Source organism: Hoplias malabaricus, chromosome 16, assembly GCF_029633855.1.
Source record: "Hoplias malabaricus isolate fHopMal1 chromosome 16, fHopMal1.hap1, whole genome shotgun sequence".
Classification (NCBI taxonomy): domain Eukaryota; kingdom Metazoa; phylum Chordata; class Actinopteri; order Characiformes; family Erythrinidae; genus Hoplias; species Hoplias malabaricus.
In genome coordinates, this window is record NC_089815.1 from 4,821,155 (window position 1) to 4,842,189 (window position 21,035).

The following is a 21,035-nucleotide window of genomic DNA, read 5'->3' on the forward strand; positions in this document are numbered from 1 at the left end:
TTTTATACTGTTTGAGAAATACTTAAGGTCTAATATTTTGTTGCGTTATTACAGTTTGGGCTAACACCTAATACTCTAATAATGTGGCGTGTGCTCGGCGCTGTGCAGAGCTCTAACAAGTTATAACTTAATAACAAAACCACGGCATGAAAAAGGCTTTGAAGCTGCTGGATGATAATTACAGACGCAGCTGCGCGGGTGAGATTTATTAGGTTGAATTAGGCACATAGTAAAAAAAATAAAAAAATGTTCAACATTCAGCACTATAATGAGTTTTCAGAACATCATGAGTCAGCTAACAGAGTCAGGGAGCAGGGTGCTAAGTACATTTACACCACCTCCGTCTGTTAATTGGCTGAAGGCCTTTCTTGTTCTTGAATGGTGGGGCTCTCTGCTGCACACTGCTCTGGACTCGTAAGACCACATTCCACGGAGGAGGAGTGAAGTTGTTTTAAAGGGTGACGCTGCTTCTGCTTTTATTGACATATTGCCAGGTGTTTCTGTTATTAGGTCCGTCCCTTGCGGTCATGGGTGAATGTACGAATGGTTGTTGTGACTCAAGCCTCTGGACTGAGCTTGTCAAGGGATTTGTCTCTAAGAGAATAGCTGAAAGAGGATGGGATCGTGCGTTTGTGTGTGGAAGAGAGACCTGGGGTGACCCGAGCACGGTGCATGTCAAGACAGATCTGTCAGTAATTTCCAATAGTCTGTACACCTGTTGCTTTTCACGGAAGTTGAGCACGTGACTGTGCCGTCCTTTCATCCCCACAGTCCTGGTTTCAAGAATAAAGAGGTACGAGTCACCTCCTGCGCTTTATGCCAAAAAAAAACCACCAGTCACACCTGGCACCACCTCTCCATTATTCACCAAATGCAGCCAAAGCAGGGGAGGCACCGATGTTCAGAAATAATAGAGTGATTCTTAAGAAGCAGTGTCCGTGTCTGTTTGCTGCTCTCTGACTGTGTTAACGTTTCTGTAGCCTCAGAGCCCCAGGAAACTCTCCTGCACTTTGCTGCCCGCCGAGGACTCTGCAGAGTGGCCCGTTTCCTCCTGCAGCAGCCTGGAGCCACGGAGGCACGGGACCTTCCAAACAAACAGGGGCTTACCCCAGCTGGCCTGGCCCAGAGTCGTGGACACAGCGCACTGCTGGAGCTGCTCACACAGTGAGTTCACAACACATGATCAGATAGCTTTGAGTCTGCTGCTCAACTCAAGATAGAGGGGCAGACAAAACATGGGGGAACACAGCATGCTTTATGCAGGTTTTAGACATAGAGAAGTTTTCTCTCTCTGTCTCTCTCTCTCTCTCTCTCTCTCTCATATTCTCTCTCTCTCTCTTGCTCTCTCTCACTCACTCTCTTTTTCACTGTCTCTCTGTCACTCTCTCTCTCACTCACTCACTCTCTCCGTCTTGCTCTCTCTCACTCACTCTTTTTTGCGCTCTCTCTCTCATTTGCTCTCTCTCTCCCTCTTGCTCTCTCTCTCACTCACTCACTTTTTCGCTGTCTCTCTGTCACTCTCTCTCACTCACTCACTCTCTCTCTCTCTTGCTCTCTCACTCACTCTTTTTCACTGTCTCTCTCTCTCTCTTGCTCTCTCTCACTCACTCTCTTTTTCGCTGTCTCTCTCTCTTTCACTTGTGCTCTCTCTCTCTCTCTCACACACTCTCTCTTGCTCTCTCTCTCTCTCTTTCACTTGTGCTCTCTCTCTCTCTCTCACACACTCTCTCTTGCTCTCTCTCTCTCTCTTTTGCTGTCTCTCTTTCCACATCTCTAATCTCATGATGTTAACTGTGTTAGGTGATGTTAAATGTGTGTGTGTGTGTGCAAATGTAATTGTGCACTTAGCAACAAAGCAAAGCTCTGTAAAACTGCCTCTGTGACAATCCATTTTTTTCTCCTTTAATGTTAGTGCTTCTGAGTGAATTCTGATTGGCTCTGGGCTCAGGTTTATCCGTAGCCGATGGGTCCGGTTGTGAGTAGGTATCAGACTGTGTCTTCAGACTCATGCAGAAATGTTTTTTTGCCCAATCTCAGGTTTTTCTTTTTCTTAAGTTAGGCTTTTCTAAAGCTTAGAGGCCTACCAACCTACACACAGAGCTGCATGATTGCATCCAACTGGGTCATACTGCACCCTATGGAGAAGATATAAGCTGTAGCTCCCGCAGCTTCTCGGTTTTGAAGTCACTGGCACAGTCGGAGTGAACTGTGCACAGCTGATGGAGCGGGGCAGCTCTTCCATGAGCGAGGAGCAGTTTTAGAAATGGTTCTCAGGGGATCTCTGTCTATAAGCGTAGCATGCTCTCAGCTCAGCTGCTGATGCACTTTAGCTCCTGATTTGTTCTCTACCACACGTCTCGTTTCCTTACGATGAATGGCTTTAATTGATATCTTATAAGTTTCAAACCACATTTGTAGTGATATTCATGGACGAAAAAAAAATTCTTTCCAAGCCATTGTTGGGATCCACCAAAGTAGAGAAATGCAAGCCATTCGTCTGTAAGGCCCTGCTGATCAAAACCTTATTCAAGTCCCCTCTCCAAAGGTGGCAACCCCTGGAAAAGAAACGTCTGTCATATTTAAGGATTTAAGAAGTTTGTTAACCATGTTTGTTCGAGACTGACTTAAACTGACTTGAAGTAGGTTTTGTTCTTTATTTGTTCAGGAGAAGAGAAGATGAACTGTGTTTTTTAAAAACGGAATCTGAATTAGTTTCTGTACAGTACGTAGTGCCCAGACTGGCTATGTGAGCTGACTTGGCACGACACTGACATGCTAATAAAACATTGCAATGCAACGCTGTACGTTGTGTCTACACTGTGAATAAAGAAGGAGTGGACTACATTTCTTAACTGTTAAACAGACCTCAGAGGTTATTGGGTCTGTCTGTCTGTCTGTCTGTCTATCTGTCTGTCTGTCTGTCTGTCTATCTGTCTAATTGGTTGAGATTTCACTTGGATTCAATAGATTCAAGTGTAATTGCAGACTTGTTCATTTCTGTGTTGTAGGGAGTGACACTTGTGGTTGTGGGTTCAGCCCCTGCCTCAGGTCACTGTCTGTGTGGTGTGTGTAACGTCCTGTCTGTTTTCCTCACCGTGTGCTCATGAAGCACATGGCTCTGGTTGTTGTTATTGTCTCTGCTCTAGTCCCGCCTTAGCTCCGCCCTCTCGTCAGTGTCCCCAGGTGTTCCTTGTCAGTGCTCTGTATATTTAGTCCCTTTGTGTCAGCGTTCCCTTGTGTGCGTAGATGTGTGTTACTCTGTTTTTGTGCGTCTCACATGTCTACCCCGGTTCATGGCTGTCTCCTGTCTGTCTTTGGTTAATTCAAAGTAGAGTCTTGTCTAGTTCCCATGTATCTACCCGTGTTTATTTTGGTTCTGTTAATAAAGTTTACGTCCGTCTCCTCATCCTCGCTGTGCAGCTGTGAGAGTGTGTTCTCCCTGTGTCTGCTTGGGTTTCCTCTAGGTGCTCTGGGAGTGAGAATGAAGTGGTTTTAAAGGTGTGTGCATGTACTTTGTAGTTGACTCTGAAGCATGGCTTAATATACAGAGAGAAAAAGTAAAATAAAAATGCGATAATCATGCATTCGTTCATTCATTATCTGTAAGCGTTTATCCAGTTCAGGGTCGCGGTGGGTTCAGAGCCTACCTGGAATCATTGGGCGCAATGCGGGAATACACCCTGGAGGGGGCGCCAGTCCTTCACAGGGCAACACAGACACACATTCACTCACACACTCACACCTACGGACACTTTTGAGTCGCCAATCAACCTACCAACGTGTGTTTTTGGACTGTGGGAGGAAACCGGAGCACCCGGAGGAAACCCACGCAGACACAGAGAGAACACACCACACTCCTCACAGACAGTCACCCGGAGGAAACCCACGCAGACACAGGGAGAACACACCACACTCCTCACAGACAGTCACCCGGAGGAAACCCACGCAGACACAAGGAGAACACACCACACTCCTCACAGACATTCACCCGGAGCGGGAATCGAACCCACAACCTCCAGGTTTCTGCGATAATCATCAAAAAGATATTGCGATAACGATTAAAAAATGATTAATTGCGCGCCCCTGCTTTGTGATTAAATGGACAGTTTCTCTTCACATGTGACTGCAGGCAACAGACTGAATCATTTGAACACATTATTAACAGATAATTGGGAGATTTTCATGAAAATTGATGTCACACTTGGCCACCCTAATGACATCAGGCCGGTATGATTCACAGAGCTGTGCTAACCGCTTTCATTCAGTCCACTCCACCCAGCATTGCACAATTTCATAGGTCAGTCTGAACGGGTTTCACCCATAACACCTCATAAAGAGCAGAGACTTCAGCTGCGGTTGTTAGGAACAGTTCTTAGAGCAGCGTTTAGAGGAATGTCTGTGTTTGTTGTGATTGGTTGTAGTCAGCGTCTTTGTTCAAAGAAAGACTTATATCTCTGAGACTGACCAATGGGAATGATCCTAAAGAAGTAGAAATATAATCTCTTATATGAACTGTACTGAGGTATCCTTTACTATCTTAAGTATACATTGGAAACACGACTGACTTTGAGTGTGTATAAACACGACTGTTGAGTTTGCACTGTTTGGGTGTGTCTTCTGAAGAAGGTGGTATGTTTTGGACAGGGAGGAGACGAGCACTGAGGATAGCACAGAGAGGCACACACGGGTCTCCTGTGGTGTCGCTGCTCTACAGCACCACCCGTGTCTGAACACCTACACCCTGTCAACTGGCACCCAGCCTGGTAACACGCCACCCAGCCTGCAGCAAGATTTACACTGCTTTCGCTCTCTAATCCACCTCAACACCCATGGCCAGGTGAGTCACGCGCTCAGCCACCTTGCTGTACAGGTACAGGTTCCCTTCTGATCGACCTCCTGTCTTTGTTCTACACTCCTTAGAGCAGTAGTTGTGATAAATTAACCCACAAGTGAATGTGATAGAGTCTGAAGTTGATACGGGTTTAAAAGCAGTTTTCTTGAAAAAAGAGAAGCTCTGAAGCTGCTTCTTCTTTGACTTTTTTTTTTCTGTACTTTTTCAGGGAGGAGCTGTTCCTCAGCTGCAGTCAGAGCCACCACACAGTGCTGGAGAATGTGCCGACAGCACAGAGACAAGACAGGCCTGTTTTGAACAGCCACAACATGACTCCCTCGATACCAAGGAGCGAGAGTCTGCTTCTCTGCGTGTGAAAGGAAAGGGTCCGCTCCAACGCAGGGAGAGCGACAGCGATCCCGCACCTCCCTCTGACAACAGCGGCGGTGACGAGAAGCGGGTGTGTACTTGTGAAAACACTGAAGGAGATTACGAAGTGCCAGCAGAAAGCACAGCTGCTTGTGTAGAGGCCTGGAGGAAGGAGGGCGATAGTGCTGACTGCTTACAGAGCACATGCGAGAGGGAAAGCTCAGCCCACCAAACCTCATCCTGTGGAAAGGAGAGAGAGGAAACTGATAGAGCTCACGGCTCGATCTGTGAGGCACAGGCGACCGCCGAGGGGCCCGAAAGGGAGGACCAGACAGGGGGGTGCAGCTCTGAGAGGCCAGAGAAGGACCAACTTCTGGGGGAAGAGCTATCAGTGAACAAAGCGGCAACAGGGGGAGATATGGGAATCACTCAGTCTTTCGAAACACCTGAAAGCTCGGATGTGGAATCTGGTTCTGAAGGAACGGAAAGTGATGATGAGGAAAAGGCTGAGAACATTTGCACTGGTTCCTTGGAACTGGAGAAAGCGGAGGAACCGATGGACATGAATCCAGATGTGGATCAAACTAATACCTCGCGTGATTCAAGTGGAACTGAGTCATCTTCTTCTGCAGATACACTGCATTCCTTGGAGGACAGACTTGAATTAAATACAAGTCAAGTCTCTTTTGGAGACACAACCTATGAACTAGGACCTGATGGGCAGGAACTTTCTGGAAAAGACATTAGTGGAGGTCAAGAAGAAGGTACCCCTATTGGCTTGAGCACCAATGCTGGAACAGAAAGCAGTCAAGAACAATGTGATACAACTTGTCACCATGAAGATACGTCTGAAGGCACTCCCAATGACAGACGTCCAGCGCTTGAAACCCCTGTGAAGCCTCAGGCACCCTTAGAATCAGAGACAGGTGAAGGTGAAGGAATGTGTAATTCAGGTGCTACGTCTTCAGTGTCACTTAATACTGTCTCCGAAACCTCTCACATGCCTGAGCAAGAACCAGAAACAAGCAAAGAAGAACCTCTGGCCACAGGGGAAGCATCCCCAACAGAGGTTATAGAAACAGCAACAGGAAGTGAGAGTGAGGTGGAGAGGTTGGGAAGCTCCGCTGATGTCTCACAAACTGAAACAGACCCTCAGACTGAATCTCCAATGGCACATAGCAATGAAGACACCTTAGAACCCAAACTTCCCGAGAGCTGCAGCACTGAGGGAGTTTCCTGCAATGACCAACCAGAAAGTTCAGAGCTGAAAACCCCTAAAGATTCCCTACAACAAGACTTGGAGTCCCAGATCTTAGAGGTAACTTTGGAGCACGACGAGAGCAAGACGTCTTTAGAGAGTCATGAGGGAATCACCTTGGAAAGGGGAAATGTCCTGGGCCTTTTACCTCTAAACGATACTGAAAGTGTTTTTGAGCAGGAACCTGCTTCTCAAAGTTCTGCAGCTGACCAATCCGAAAAAGAAGTGGACATTAGGACTAGTGACGTCAGTCAACCTCTTGAAAATAACTGTCAAGATCCTGAAGAGGGAGATATAACTGTTTCTCAAAACCTTGCCCATGACTATTTAGAAGAACGAGAGGAACTGGGTGCTGTCAGAAATCCAGAAGATGAAGAAGGAGCTCCTGACCAAGGAGATGGAACTGTTTTTCCAGACTCTGCAGATGACCAATCGGAAGAAAGGGAGGAATTGGGTGACATCACGGCTACTGAAAACAGCCAAGCGATTATAGAGGAGCAGCAACAATTATGTGTGGACCACAGTGACTCTGTGGGTGGTGTTATGTCTGCCACCTCAGATGTTTCAGATACGGTGGACATTTCACTCTCAGTTGAAGAACAGTTAGAGTTGACGGAATGTGGAAGTGGGGAAAGCTCTGTGGATGTAAAACTGACTGAAGCACAAGAATTGCAAGCTGAGGCACATGAGGAAACACATGCCAGTGATCTTCAGAAAGGTGAGCTGCAATTTGCTGTCAACAAACCGCAAATACACACCGAAGGAACTGTGTTAAGGCTCAGGCTTTGTAGTGCAGGCAGGTTGTTTTTACATTGTTCTGTATCTGCTGGATAAGGGTTACAGATTGTAGTGTTTGCGTTCCAGTTACGTGCTCAGCAGATAGAGCACTGCATTTCTGTGCACACCAGAACGTTGCCGAATGTAAGATCATGTATATGCCTGTGTTATCTAACTTTCAAAGCTAAATCACAAACTGATTATGAATGATTAAATATAAAGGGGCATTCAAAGTTAATGTCACTGCCACACACCTCCAGGGTCCTGGGGTCTTTGGTTTAGGCCCCGTCTCGGGTCACTGTCTGTGAGGAGGTGGATGTGTTTTCTCTGTATCTGTGTGGGTCTCCTCCGCATGCTTCATTATCCTCCCACAGTCTTAACACAAATCGGTAGTTGGATTGGCCGTGTGAAATTGTCCAGAGGTGTGTGTGAAATTGTGCACAGGTGTGTGTGTGTGTGAGAGTAACTGGGTGATTGTGTCAAATTATCCACAGGTGTGAGTGAGTGTGTGAAATTGTCCACAGGTGTCTGTGTGTGTGTGAGAGAGTAACTGGGTGATTGTGTGAAGTTGTCCACAGGTGTGAGTGTGTGAGTGACCGGGTGGATGTGTGAAACTGTCCACAGGTGAGAGTGTGTGAGTGACTGGGTGAGTGTGTAATAGTCCACAGGTGTGAGTGAGTGACTGAGTGAGTGTGTCAGTTTATCCACAGATGTGAGTGTGCAAGTGAATGGGTGATTAACAGTCCTCAGTTCTGAACGTGTGTGTGTGTGTGTGTGTGAGATGTCCTGCAATGGACTGGCGCTGTGTCCAGGGTGCGTTCCTGCCTTTCACCCAGTGATTCCTGGTAGGCTCCGGATCCATCACGACCCTGATCAGAATGAAACAGTTACAGATAATGAATGAATGAATAACATCATGAAAAAGACAGGAGTTTTATTGAGAAATGCTTCAAGCATTTATCAAACACAGTCTTAGTTCACCTCAGACTCTCCAAAGGCAGGACGAGTGCTGAAAGCCTTCCTCTGAAGGACCCCACCTGTTATTAACCAAAACACAGTAATTATTTTTTTCCATGCCCAAAGGAATCATTAAAACCAAACACGTGTACCTCTATCATATCCAAGCCTGAAGGAAGTGAGGAGTTCTCATGTATCCCAAGATATATTTACAACACAACGTAGCTTAGCGACGGGTGATGTCATAGTGATAAACCAGGAAAAGCAAAAGAGAGGCTGCCCTCCATTCAACCCTTTTCCTGAATGTTTTTTGTTCTTCCCTGTCAAAGCAAAAAGTACATGACTGCACCCATTCTTTAAAAGTCATTGTTATCTCCCACAAATTACATAATAAGACTCAAATAGCCGGGCGGGCTATTTTCAGAACCCGTCTCTGTTTTGTTGGACGAGTGGCACTGCAGGGAATGTTTTCAATTCATTAATCACTCACTAAAAATGACCAGCATTTTCCGTTCTTGGTCAGGAAGCCGAAGATTGGCTTTGCCCCAGTGTTCTAACGTTTGCCATGACTTGTCAAGTTCGTTCAGTATCCCGGCAGCATCCATCTCTTTCCCCGTTATCAAGTAAAGAGATCGACTGACGGAGCCTGTCCCTGTTGAACTGTCTCCTCACAGAGAAAGACGACTCTTCGGAAGATCAGCTGGACTGTCAAACCACGACCTGCGCGGCTGAAACCAATGAAGTTCCAATGGTGAGTATCCATCATCCTCTAATCCTTAAAGACACTCGCGTCTAAGATACAAATGAGTGTTATGCCGTACTCAGTCACAGCATTATACCCCTCAGCTGCATGGTTTGGGAGACTTGATTACGTATCATTTACATGTGTTTACTCATGTGTGTGCTCTCACTGAAATACCCTGCATGCATTATGCACTTTTTCAAATATTTACTGCAGTTGTTTGGTATCCTGGATGTAATGTTAGGTCCCTGGCTTCCTTCTGCTTTCACCGGCTAAATCATTTCAAACAGCCGGCCTCAAAAAAAAAAAGGTAGCGTCATCCGAAGGGGCGCATTCCCAGTCCCTCACAACACGCCACCCCACTGAAGACGAGACAGATACAGTCATAGTTAATGGTATATGTTCAATACAGTACACGCTAGGCTTAAGTCGTCCAAATACTCAGAGGATTCTCACAATAACAGCTCCATTTTAAACCCGGAGTGTGTTATGATTATTGAGTTTGTTATTATGTTGCAGCTTCGAGCAGATTTCCCCGGTTCAGTGTCGACTGAGTCAATCCATAAACCTCCTCTTTGATCTAAATGAGCTGTTGTTTATAGGTAGAGGCTGTGGTCCCTTCCTGCAGCGATATACCAGAGAATTCAAAGGTATTTTGATGTATGCTTCTCACTTCTGTAGTAGTTCTCCCCGGGGACTGTTTTTTATTTGAGCAGTGTTTTTCTTTTCTTTTTTTTTTCTTGTCCCACATACGGTACTTTGCCACTTGGCCAAGTGGGGGCAGTGTTTGTCCTTGTAACTTGAAAACAGCATCACTCTTGTCCCCCCCACTCAAGATTGTGTTTTGGTTTGCTCCCTCTAGTGTCTTCATCTGATATAACGTGTAGCAGATGTGTTTTTCTCATTTCCTCATTCTCCCAGGCTGTTACACATAGAACAGTGACAGGAAGGTGGTTCTAGATTCTAGAACACGGTTTGAGATTGGATTGACGTTCCGTATGAAGTCTTACAGTTTTCACTATATTACCTTTAGTAGGTCTGAGGTCTGTGACTGATACTGAAAGTGTTTCACACCTCCAGAAGTGACAGACTTGTGTACAGAGGAGTACACCCATGTGTTCTCAGCCAGGGGGACTTAATGAAATTTACTTTACACGCTGGTGCTCTCCATGACAACGTTACCCACTTCCATTTTGTTTATCTAATGCGTTCCTTATTGCTTCGCGAGTGCTCACAGGAGCGGGCCCGAGTTACAGAGTGAAACAGCTCCTATTGTGCGAGCCAGTGGAGCTGGGTTGGAGCTAGTGTGTGAAGTCAGGGAGCAATGTGGAAGTGTTTACTTTTGAGAGAGGTCAAATTGGAGGGGGTGGGAGAGAGAGAGAGAGAGGAGGCAGATAACAGGAAACCATGTGGCAGTCTGTGTGAGTGTGGTGCTCCTGTATTCCATGTGCATGCTGCATGTGCTCCGATGAGGGCTCCGGAGGAGAACAGTGGAGCGGTTGTAGTTTGTGAGTGTGTCAGAAATGCCGGAGCGGACCACGGGGCAGGGTTTATTATGTGGAAAGAACCAGTAAAGCTGCCTAGAAGGAGTGCCTGGTTAATTAGCCCGCGTATGAAAGCACGGACCGGACCGTTAACCTTCCGATAAAACTCTCTCAACGTTCACTCGACAGTCGTGTTCCGTGTCCATCGCTTCGGTAAAGTCCCCAGTGCAGGTAATTCTCATTTCAAAAAGCCTACTGTTTTGCATATTAAAGCCTATGCTGTTGCCATAGCAACAAAGCTAATTGCTTTGTAATAAAACTATGCACTATGGATTGTAGATGTAAACAAAGCACAGGCTGTTAATCAAATGTTTATATTTGCCATATTTTATTTATAAACAGAAGGTTTCTCTAACAATGGCTTTATGCAAATTATCGCAGAATATTATATACATTACACGTGGAGTGATAAACACACACAGCTGCTCTGTTCAGATGCGTGTAAATATGTGACTTCTCTTGCTGTCTTGCTCGGTTTTGTCAGGTTCATGTGACCTCAGGGGCTGTGGTGATCCGCTGGCTCTTCTGCAAGTCTTTGTTATCCCTCAGCGCTGAAAATCTCTGCTAAATTGCTCACAGATTCCTCCTGCCAAGCTGAAGCCGCAGTTTTCTGCTTATCTCAGCTTTGGGGATTATAAGCAGATGGGGAAAACGGCGGCGAGGTGTTGCCTTGTTTCGTGAAAGGAGCCGCTTGGTTATAAAATAAAAAAAAGAAGAAGAAGAAGAAAGAATAAAAGGAAAATAGCAGGGTGTGTCGTGTGTGTGTGTGTGTACACATGGTAAGCTGATGCCTGAAGTCCTGTTGCCAGGAGGGTCACAGGATGGACATTTATAAGCACTGGGGTCAAGCTAGGCTCGTCTTATCAATCAGTGACAGTGGACAGACTTCCTTACAGCTCAGGAACTGAGCTCATAGGTGTGATTCAGAGAAAGAAAGAGACAAGAAGAGGGTGTGTATGAGTGGATACACATTACTGAAGGAAAAGCAACAGCATGTGTGTGTGTGTGTGAGAGAGAGAGAGGGAGAGAGAGAGTTGGGGGGAGCAAGAGAGGCAGAGCGAGTGAAAGGGGCCGGCTCTTCACACAGATGTGGAAGATTAGGAGCTTCTCATTTTTCCTAAAGCTCCAGCAGCAGAAACTTTGCTCGTGAGGTCCTCATGTGGGAAATAAGCTCCTTTTTATTCAGAAACTTTTCCTTACGTTATCGGGGAGGATGTATGAGCGACACAAGCGGAGGTACAGTTTGTGTGCCAAAGGAGGAAGAGATGTGGATGTGGTTTTAATAAGGGTAAGGAGAGGTTTTTATTTTTTTAAATTGTGGGGTGAGGGCTGTAGTTTAACAGTAACTTTACCCTTAAACGTTATGGCTGTGATCTCTGCGTTGTTTATTAGCAAGTGTGAATACATTGTACGTGTAATTACAAGCTGTGTGTGTGTGTGTGTGTGTGTGGTTTTCTTTGAAAGCATTAGCTCTTGTGAAGTATTAGAAGTGTGTCTGACAGAGTAATACCCCTCTGAGAACAGACTGATTGTTGTCATTGCCACGTGTTGGAAAAGTTTTCTGATGCGAGTCTTTACAGGACGGTGTTTTTTTTTATAGTGGTTATATCTTTAATGTTATGTGTGTATCACTGTGAGTATCCAGTTCTGTCATGTGGTCAGACTGTTTGAAGGAGTCTGTATGTGATCCTGAGTGTGTGTGTGAGTGTGTGTGTGTGTGTGTGTGTGCGCTAAGGGTGGGGTTTGGTTCTGGATGTGGTCCTCTGGATTGAAGCCTGGGAACCAACCACTGTTGAGCATGGGAATGTTGAGTTATAGTTGATGTGATGCAAGATTGGAGTCACTGCCATTTATTTATCCGACTCCCGATAAACGAATATTAAAATCTCTGAGTGATTCAGGATTTACCATGTCCTCATTAAGTATTCGGTAGATACCTATTCACTGTTTCGGGGCTTATTTTGCTCTAGATTCTGAAGAAAGGATTAGGCCCAGATGTTCCAGATGTTCTGTGTTGCTCCTGTTCCTCAAACAATAGCTGTTTTTTTGGAAGCCTTTTGTAAACGACACCAATGCTGTGTTAGGGGTTTTATGGCTCTTGAAGGTTAGGTTTGTCATCTCTGATTCCCTTCCAGTTCAGATGCTTGTGGCTAAAAGCAGAAGGCTGTAATGAATCAGTCGTTCAGTCTGTAGACATTCCTCTATATGGTTTTGAAAGCCCGCAGCACTTAATGACTCCTTAAGGCCGGATACCTTTCTCACTTTCACTTGGGCCAAGGCTTTCTGATGCCTCCGGTGCCGCACTGGGCTGGTAGAAGAGTGTGTGTTTGTGTGTGTGTGTGTGTGTGTGTGTGTGTGGGAGACTACATGAACCGAAGGGGTGAGGGGAGCCTGAGTTTGGTGGCAGTCTGGGAGCCTGTGTTTAGATCCTAACGGTTTCCTTTGGCCCGCAGCCTGGAGAGACTGATGGAAACGGGGCACGTGGCCAAGTGACTTCATACCACCGCACTACCACGACTCAAATCGCTGTCCTCACACCCGGCAGCGTTTTGAGTCCTGCGCACTTTTTAAGAGCAAACGTGAGAACAGCTGAAGAATTCCTCTCTAAGAGCGTAGCAACCGTCTGGTTACTGACAGCACAGCGAGTCCAGTTCGTCCCAATCACTGAACGAAATATGTACTTGCCTTGAGCCCCAGTCCTAAATGAAAGAGGAGCATCTTATGTTTCCAGCCTGTGGAGTGAGGCCTGCATCAAGTACTAGTCCTAGCTCCGCTTATTTCTAAACCACATGTGTTTTTATTGGGTGCATTTTTGAACGCTCTGCTTCCGACCAAGCTGTGCTGGCAGCGCCTTTCACACTCCTTCCTCTGGTCCTGCAAATATGCAGTGAGAACAGCAATGGTGCCAGATTCTGCTTGAGGGACCTCAGGCCATATCTGGCATCGTGCAGGGAAGCGGAGGCATGCACTGTGTATTAGAGGCTGTGCTAAACTGAGCAGTCTGGAACAGGCCAGATTTGAGAGTTTCGAGCAAGTTTACTGAGCAAATGTATCATCTTCTGGAAGATGCCACTTTGCAGCTCCACGGAGGCATGGTTTTAATAAGCATCTGTGTGAATGTGAACTGTATCTGGCTACGCGTTATCATGTGCCATCATGTCATAGCATAATATCTTAATAATACTCTTTGTCCTAAAAATACATGCTTTGTGCCCCAAAGGATAGGTCACTGAGTGCAAGGACATGTTATAATATGCAATTAAAGCAACATTCCTGTTTTAAAAGCTTACCAGCTGTAGGTGCACAATTATGAGTGTATTATTGACCATGACTGGAACTGACAGGTTTTTTTTAAATGTAAACCATTACTAATTTATTATGTATATATTTTTTGGGAGATATGCTGTATTTGTCTGCACTTACACTAAAAAAATCAGAGCTTAATTACACGACTAAACATGGGCTCAGACACGGCCTCATGATTAGAGAAGTGCGCTCGTTCCCCGTGACCGTCAGGGAATGTTAGGGAGCGGGGGAGTGAAGTAACAGGATTCCTCCCTCAACATCCACAGCTGAAGTGCAAGGCATCTAACCGCTTACTGCTCTCTGGGTGTGTGTGTGTGTGTTAACATTTGTAATAAGAAAAATCAACAAAATTCTGGGGCGGCACGGTGGTGCTGTGAGGAGTGTGGTGTGTTCTCCCTGTGTCTGCGTGGGTTTCCTCCGGGTGACTGTCTGTGAGGAGTGTGGTGTGTTTTCCCTGTGTCTGCGTGGGTTTCCTCCGGGTGACTGTCTGTGAGGAGTGTGGTGTGTTTTCCCTGTGTCTGCGTGGGTTTCCTCCGGGTGTCTGTCTGTGAGGAGTGTGGTGTGTTTTCCCTGTGTCTGCGTGGGTTTCCTCCGGGTGACTGTCTGTGAGGAGTGTGGTGTGTTTTCCCTGTGTCTGCGTGGGTTTCCTCCGGGTGTCTGTCTGTGAGGAGTGTGGTGTGTTCTCCCTGTGTCTGCGTGGGTTTCCTCCGGGTGCTCCAGTTTCCTCCCACAGTCCAAAAACACACATTGGTAGGTGGAGTGGTGACTCAAGTGTCCATAGGTGTGAGTGAATGTGTGTGTGTGTTGCCCTGTGAAGGACTGGCGCCCCCTCCAGGGTGTATTACCGCCTTGCACCCAATGATTCCAGGTAGGCTCTGGACCCACGGCGACCCTGAACTGGATAAGCGCTTACAGATAATGGATGAATGAATGAACAAAACTCTGCAGTTGACCGGGGCCAAATTTTTGCACAAAACTCTACAGTTGGACCTGTCAAGACTGTGTTTTTTGCAGTTGCTCTTTATTTTGGTGCAATGTTTCACAACAAAGGGACAAAGAGAAATGCTCTAGTTGCTTGGAATATAATATTTTTACGTTAACTTTTTACTAATTAACATTACTTTGCTGAAATCACCTTTATTATGAGGTTATTATTGGACAGCAGTGATATATAACAGTATAATTAGGCTTTAGTTTTGGTTCCCTAGCAGCCAGTATATTATATTAGCGCAGACTGTGGTGGGAACTGGGTGTGTGTGTGTGAACGTATATGCGTGTATGTGTGTTTGCGCTGCATCTAGCCTTTCTGGAGGCAGTTCCTGAGGCCTGTTTGTGTGTGTGTCTGGGACAAGAGAGATCTGTGTTTTCTCTCTCTCTCTCTCTCTCTCTCTCTCTCTCTCTCTCTTTCAGCTGGCTTCTCAATGACACACAGTGGCTACTCAGAACCACAGCAGGGAAGGACCCATCAATAGAGCGCTGTGTATTGTTAATTGCTTTAAAACTGTGCAGGGCCACACTGCTTTTTTTTTCTTTTCTTTTTTTCTTCTTCTTCTAGTTCTAGTGGTGTAAACATAATTAGGCGCCAGCCAGCGAAGGAAATATGACCCCCACTCGACCCTCCCATGCTCCACAACACATCAGAAGAATAGGGCTAGGGCAGCACAGTATGATATGGACGTATGGACAATATGCCAGTATTGAGACTAGACTGCTACAAATTGCGATGCTGAATAAATTAAAAGCACACTGTTGAATCAGTAACGTGAAATGTGCTCTTTGTTTAGAATAAGAAAATATATATATGTTTTATTTATAAACTCTTTGGGCATTTGAACCCTTCTTGAGCTTGAAAAACCTGTTATCGGTTCTTTATTATAATCAGGTTTGGTCATAACAAAGCAGAGGGACTCAGAAAAAAGGGAACATACAGTTTGCCTTTCTAGCAGTCTACCTTTTGGAGGAGCTTTGTCTTCGATGGCTTTTCTGCTTTCAGCCGTGTGCAACATGAGGCGCATTTAAACATTACTAATGACATACATGTATTCACTTTATTTGGTTTTAGAGACGAAAGGTTGCTTCATTACGGCTGTGAAACCGGTTAAAAGTCGTCCTGACATCAAAACTGACCTTCGAGATGTCGTTAGTCCCTGCCTCTGGTCGAGCACCGTTCATTATTTAAAGGACACCCTTGTTTTATCGTAATCACCGTGAAAATGTATTGACTTTGGCCATCTTCTAAAACTGGAAACATACTTTTATTGTCACTACACTGCAGGACAATGAAATGCAGACCCTATGTTTAACCCATCTGTGGGAACGAAACTATGCACAGCACACCCCCTCCTCCCCTTGAGCAGCAGGCAGCCACCTCAGCGCCTGGGGAGCAGTAAAGGGTGGGTTAGGTGTCTTGTTGTTCACTCCCACTATGACCATGTTCCCTGCCAGTTCAGGGTGTAGAAGCAGAGACTTTTAGGACTCAAATCCGCTTCTCTTTTAGGCCTCGGCTGCCCACATTCTCAATGTTTTATGTCACTGTGCACTAGCGGGCAGGAAAATAATATCATCCACCAAACCCTCCCTTACACAAAGTCTCACTCACAAATGTGTCACAGCACAGAGAGAAGACGTACGTTACTCACTTTGACTTTAACAGCACCGTAAAATCAAGCACTGTCTCAACCCCGCAGAATCAATGACTGTGTTAAACCATGAAGAATAAGTTGTTATCAGTATTCAGCAGTCACTGACTGTATCAGGATCAGTTTAGAGCTGACAGAAATTCAGAGAAAATCCTGACTCCTTTAGTTATCAGTGCTACATCCTTCAAAACAAACGCTACCTCATGGCGTTTGTAAGAATCTTGTTAATAGAGTAACAGTTTAGTCCAGTGGTTCCCAAAGCTGGGGGCTGGGGGGTACGCAGTTATTGCAATGAGGGTGCAGCAAGGCAAAAGAATACATATGTAATGCATAGCGCTAGTAATAATTCCACTATGATTTTTTTTTTTGTGTATGAGTGTGTTCATTAAGAATTTGCAGTTTTTTGATTAATTACAATTCATTTTCTCTACACAAGGGGGCACTGCAGAAAGTTTAGGCAAAGTGACATTTCCAAGCATGAAGTAATATACAGGGGGTCCTCGACTTACGACGTTGATCCGTTTCTACGTCGCGTCGTAAACCGATTTTCGGTGTAAGTTGGAACATACGTACATACTGTACGTAAATAACACACTGTAAGCACTTATCCTATCCTAACACCTATCCTCCTCGGTCCCGAGCCGCGTAACCGTGTATTCTTCCGCCGCGCACACCAAACACAGAGTTCACGTTACGACATTTACGATGCAAAACCACTTAAAGTGAAACAAGGCTTTATACGGTAAATGGGAGATGTGTCGTAACCACGAAACATCGTAACTCTGGACTGACGTAACCCGAGGACCTCCTGTATATTAAAAATAGCCATTTTTTCCGTTTTAGCAATGGAAGCTACCCAGTAAACAATTAGTCGTTGATTCAACGTTGAAATAACGTAATGACTGCCGTCTAATCAACGTTCTCTTAAGGTTGAAAATGAAAGTTGAAAAGACGTCCAAACACCAACATTAAAAAGACGACTATTAGACGTATTTTTGGACGTCCATTGACGTTATTAATTGGTCCCGAAATAAATTACTTGTATAAAACGCATTTTGGACGTCCACTGACGTTATCGATTGGTCACCACTTAACTAACTTATTAAGATGGATTTTGGACGTCCATTGACGTTTAAAATATCTCCTTGACGGACAGACTACTTTTAGACCTATTTTGAACGTCCAGGGACGTCCCTTGTTTACTGGGTAACATCTGCATAAATATATATGAGAAAGTTTAATTGGTTTAGTTTTGAAACTGAAAACAAATGAATTTAAAATGTATTACACACATGTATTTCCCCCCTGTACTGGTCCTTAACCTGACAGAGGAAGGAATGTTTAGAGGTGATTTTGACTGATGGAGAAGAGCGTAGACAACCATTTCCTTTAAAAGCTTCTGTTCTAGTTCTATTTGGTTTTTTGCGAAAACCGACAGACGCAGAGCCTCGGTCTCTAAGCCTGTTGAAGCCACAAGCACATGCTCGTCCAAATCAAGGCACATTTGTTTGTTTGGACACCCACTTCCAAGGGGCCGCTCAGGCACTGATTGCCGAAGTTGGTGTTTTTTTTTTTTCGCTTGAAGGTGGTGTGTGTGGTCCGTGGCGGCTGAAACGCACAGCTGTTTGGAGGTCTGGAGTATATGGTCCAATGAAACCACAATCTGAGTGCAACCTCATGTTGTCCACAGGTTTTGACGATGTGTGTCATTGAAGCTGTGTGCGCTGAAAACTAAGATGCTGTGGAGTTCGGATTAAACAAGAAAAGAACGTTGTGTTTCTGTTTGTTTATTTTTGGCATCAATTGTGACGATGTCATATGTTTTGTTCATGTGGAAATACCAGTAGATGTTTTCACTGCAAGTCGGTTGTGTGTGTGTGTGTAATCTGACTATGACTGACCGTGATTATGATTTGTTTTCTGCATCGGTGCTTCCCTAAGCTGTGCTCTAAACGGAACCTGCTTTATTCTCAGTTCACCTTTCAGAGCCAGTCCATTCATTCAGAGATTCTCAGGAATTAGAGATGTATATGGCCTCGTGAAGATTTATGGCACTGTGGTGTTTTATGGTGTCTTGTGTTGTTATGATCAGAGTTGGGTAGAGTAGAGTGGCCTAAATTCACAATCAACTAAAAGTAGTTGGAGGAAATATGACTCATAAAAGGTAAACACGTCTAAAACAAACCACCTGTGTAGAAGTACAGAAACAGCAGGTCAGGAAACTAGTGCAGTGTCACTTTGGCACAGCACAGGATCTGCATTTTGCCCTAAAATAAAGTCAGCAGTGCGACCCAATCACAGAGCAGCTCAGAAACAAAACACCATCACATGAAATACAGCTTTATTTGTTGACGGTGTAATGCTAGCTCTACAGACGAGCGACCGCTGCAGCTAAGCTTTGGCACGGTGGGCTTTATTGGTGCTCTGTGGTGTTACGGTATGATGTGTCATTAGCATATGCGCTAGTCAGCCCACAGTTTCCAGTCAGACAGTCACATGCTCAACCATGACACCCTACCTTCCTGTTTCTGCTTCCAGATTCACAGGGAGAGGGAGACTCTCTGTATTGACGGCTCCCAGGCCTCTACTCACAGCAGAGCTTTAGAGAAACAGCACAGCTCTGAGTCCACAGGTAAGACCCTACACGTTTCTATCAGCTGTCAAACTTAGCATGATATAACTGATCTGTGCAGTGATAACCTTATCCCTGGTGTTAGCTCACAATTCCCACAAAATAAGTGCTGTTCTTGCCAAGTTGTTTTGGTTTTAAGAATTTTCACACGTCTGGATGCTGTGTGAATCGTTTACTGAATGCCAAAGTACTGTTTTTTTAAAAGAAAAATTCACAATTCATAGAAAGCTAATAGAATTAATACTTTTTGGGGGGAATAACGTTAAGTTAATGTCTAAAGTACTGTGTTAGGTTCCTGTCGGTCCAAAAAAGACAGAGCATTTAAGCCATGTCCGGGTGTAAGACACTACACAGTGTTCAGGAAGTAACGGTTCATTAATGTTATTAATGCTACATCTGAAGCACGGTAAGAGTCTCACTTCATTTCTTTCATTTCCAGGCATGCGTTCAAATGTTAAACGCTGAAATAACTAGAAACAGCCGGTTCTGAACTATAGGAATGACTAGGATTTACATGCACTTCTTTTTACTGTTCTTTCTTTCTTCTTTATTGCTGCTTGTTCAGTTGGTTACAGAATGACAGAATGAGTAAATCCTCTTAAGCAACGGTCATAATAAGAGGTTTTAAAGAATGCTGGATGTGAGCGAAGAATAGTATGACTTAGATGCCTGTAAGTAGCGGGAACCCGCAATTCTGCTTCTGGATTGTCCGGCTTCAGATCAGTAAACTGTCTGTCAGCTTCGACTGCTGGGATTTCACATCAAGGCCGGTGAAAGGGCCAGTTTCCAAGCAAACGCCATTGCTACCCATTTATTAATGAATAGGTCAGTGTATTGTGGTGTAGCTGAAACGGAACAGGCCTCACTTATTACCAAGTCATGCAGTCAGTAAAAAGACTGCAGGGTGAGTCAGATCAGAGGCTACTGAATGGCAAAGGCAGGCATCTTCAGCCAAGGTCTGCCATAGAGGAGAATGATGTCATTGTGCTGGAGCGTTGCGGAGCCTCCTCGTCTGCTCCAGCTGTACGTAGGCCTGGCTTCGGCTTTGATGTTTTGAGGTCGACATGACAGGATGCACGACAGGAAGTGCTATAGATAACTGCTCGGCTTTAGATGCACATGCGTTGGCGGTAAACAGGGTCTCTTCTTCGCAGATTCGTTTACAGAATCTTTATGTTTGAGCGGTGAGTGGTAACCAGTTTGGCTTTTGAAACAGATACCTGTGAAGTCATAAGGATCTTTTCACTCCTGATTTTAAAATCCTATTATCCAAATAGGATTTCAGTGGCAAGCGTAACTGTTCAGAACGACTTATTTGTTTGCTTGGGTGGGTGAAGTCTGTGGTGAATCAGAGCAGATGTTTATTTATAGGGCTCTCTCCTTCCAGCGTCTTGTCTCGATGATATAAACCCTCGTCTTAGGACCAAGTAGCATTAAAACTAGCATTGAATTAACATCGATAACTAGCATTTAGTTATTCTAAATAAACACGGATGTCTGGGTTATACTCGGGGTTGGGTTACTGTGCCTCATGGTGCTTAGTTCCAGTAGATCTACTCTGCGAACTGCGATTGCCGATTGGTCACATGGTTTTTGTCAGTAACCGTGTTCATGTAGAAGCACACGTTTTGACGTGAATCCCGATTTAACGGAAAAGCACAGACCAGCGTAGAACAGCAAGCTATTACTGAATGACTGTGTTCCTCAGCAGAAAGCACATGTGGACAGAGGACAGCTGTAGTGGACTCAGCATGGCCCCTCCCCTTTTTCTCAAGCAGTCAGGGCACCTGTGGTGGTGGTGGTGTGTGTGAGAGACAGCTGACAAAGCTCACACTGTGCTACCAGACACTCGTGTGCTTACACCACCGAATGAGTTAAAACCCTTTTCTCGTACTCTGCAGTTAAACCGATATACTCTGTTCCTCCGCCATTCGTTATGACGTACTGTTCAGTAAATAACTAAGCGAGAGACCGGCCTTC

General features: G+C 45.1%; 1 protein-coding gene across 5 annotated transcripts in view; it reads left to right on the plus strand.

The window, feature by feature from the left end:
- The window catches only part of LOC136671549 (A-kinase anchor protein 13), a 77,262-nt gene that overhangs the window by 22,144 nt on the left and 34,083 nt on the right, over positions 1–21,035 (plus strand). For all 5 annotated transcript variants that reach the window (XM_066647269.1, XM_066647270.1, XM_066647271.1 and 2 more), the window contains 5 exons: positions 981–1,164; positions 4,645–4,837; positions 5,061–7,176; positions 8,867–8,943; positions 18,962–19,055. In XM_066647269.1, the coding sequence (XP_066503366.1) occupies positions 981–1,164; positions 4,645–4,837; positions 5,061–7,176; positions 8,867–8,943; positions 18,962–19,055 (2,664 nt within the window). The remainder of the gene's footprint in view (positions 1–980; positions 1,165–4,644; positions 4,838–5,060; positions 7,177–8,866; positions 8,944–18,961; positions 19,056–21,035) is intronic.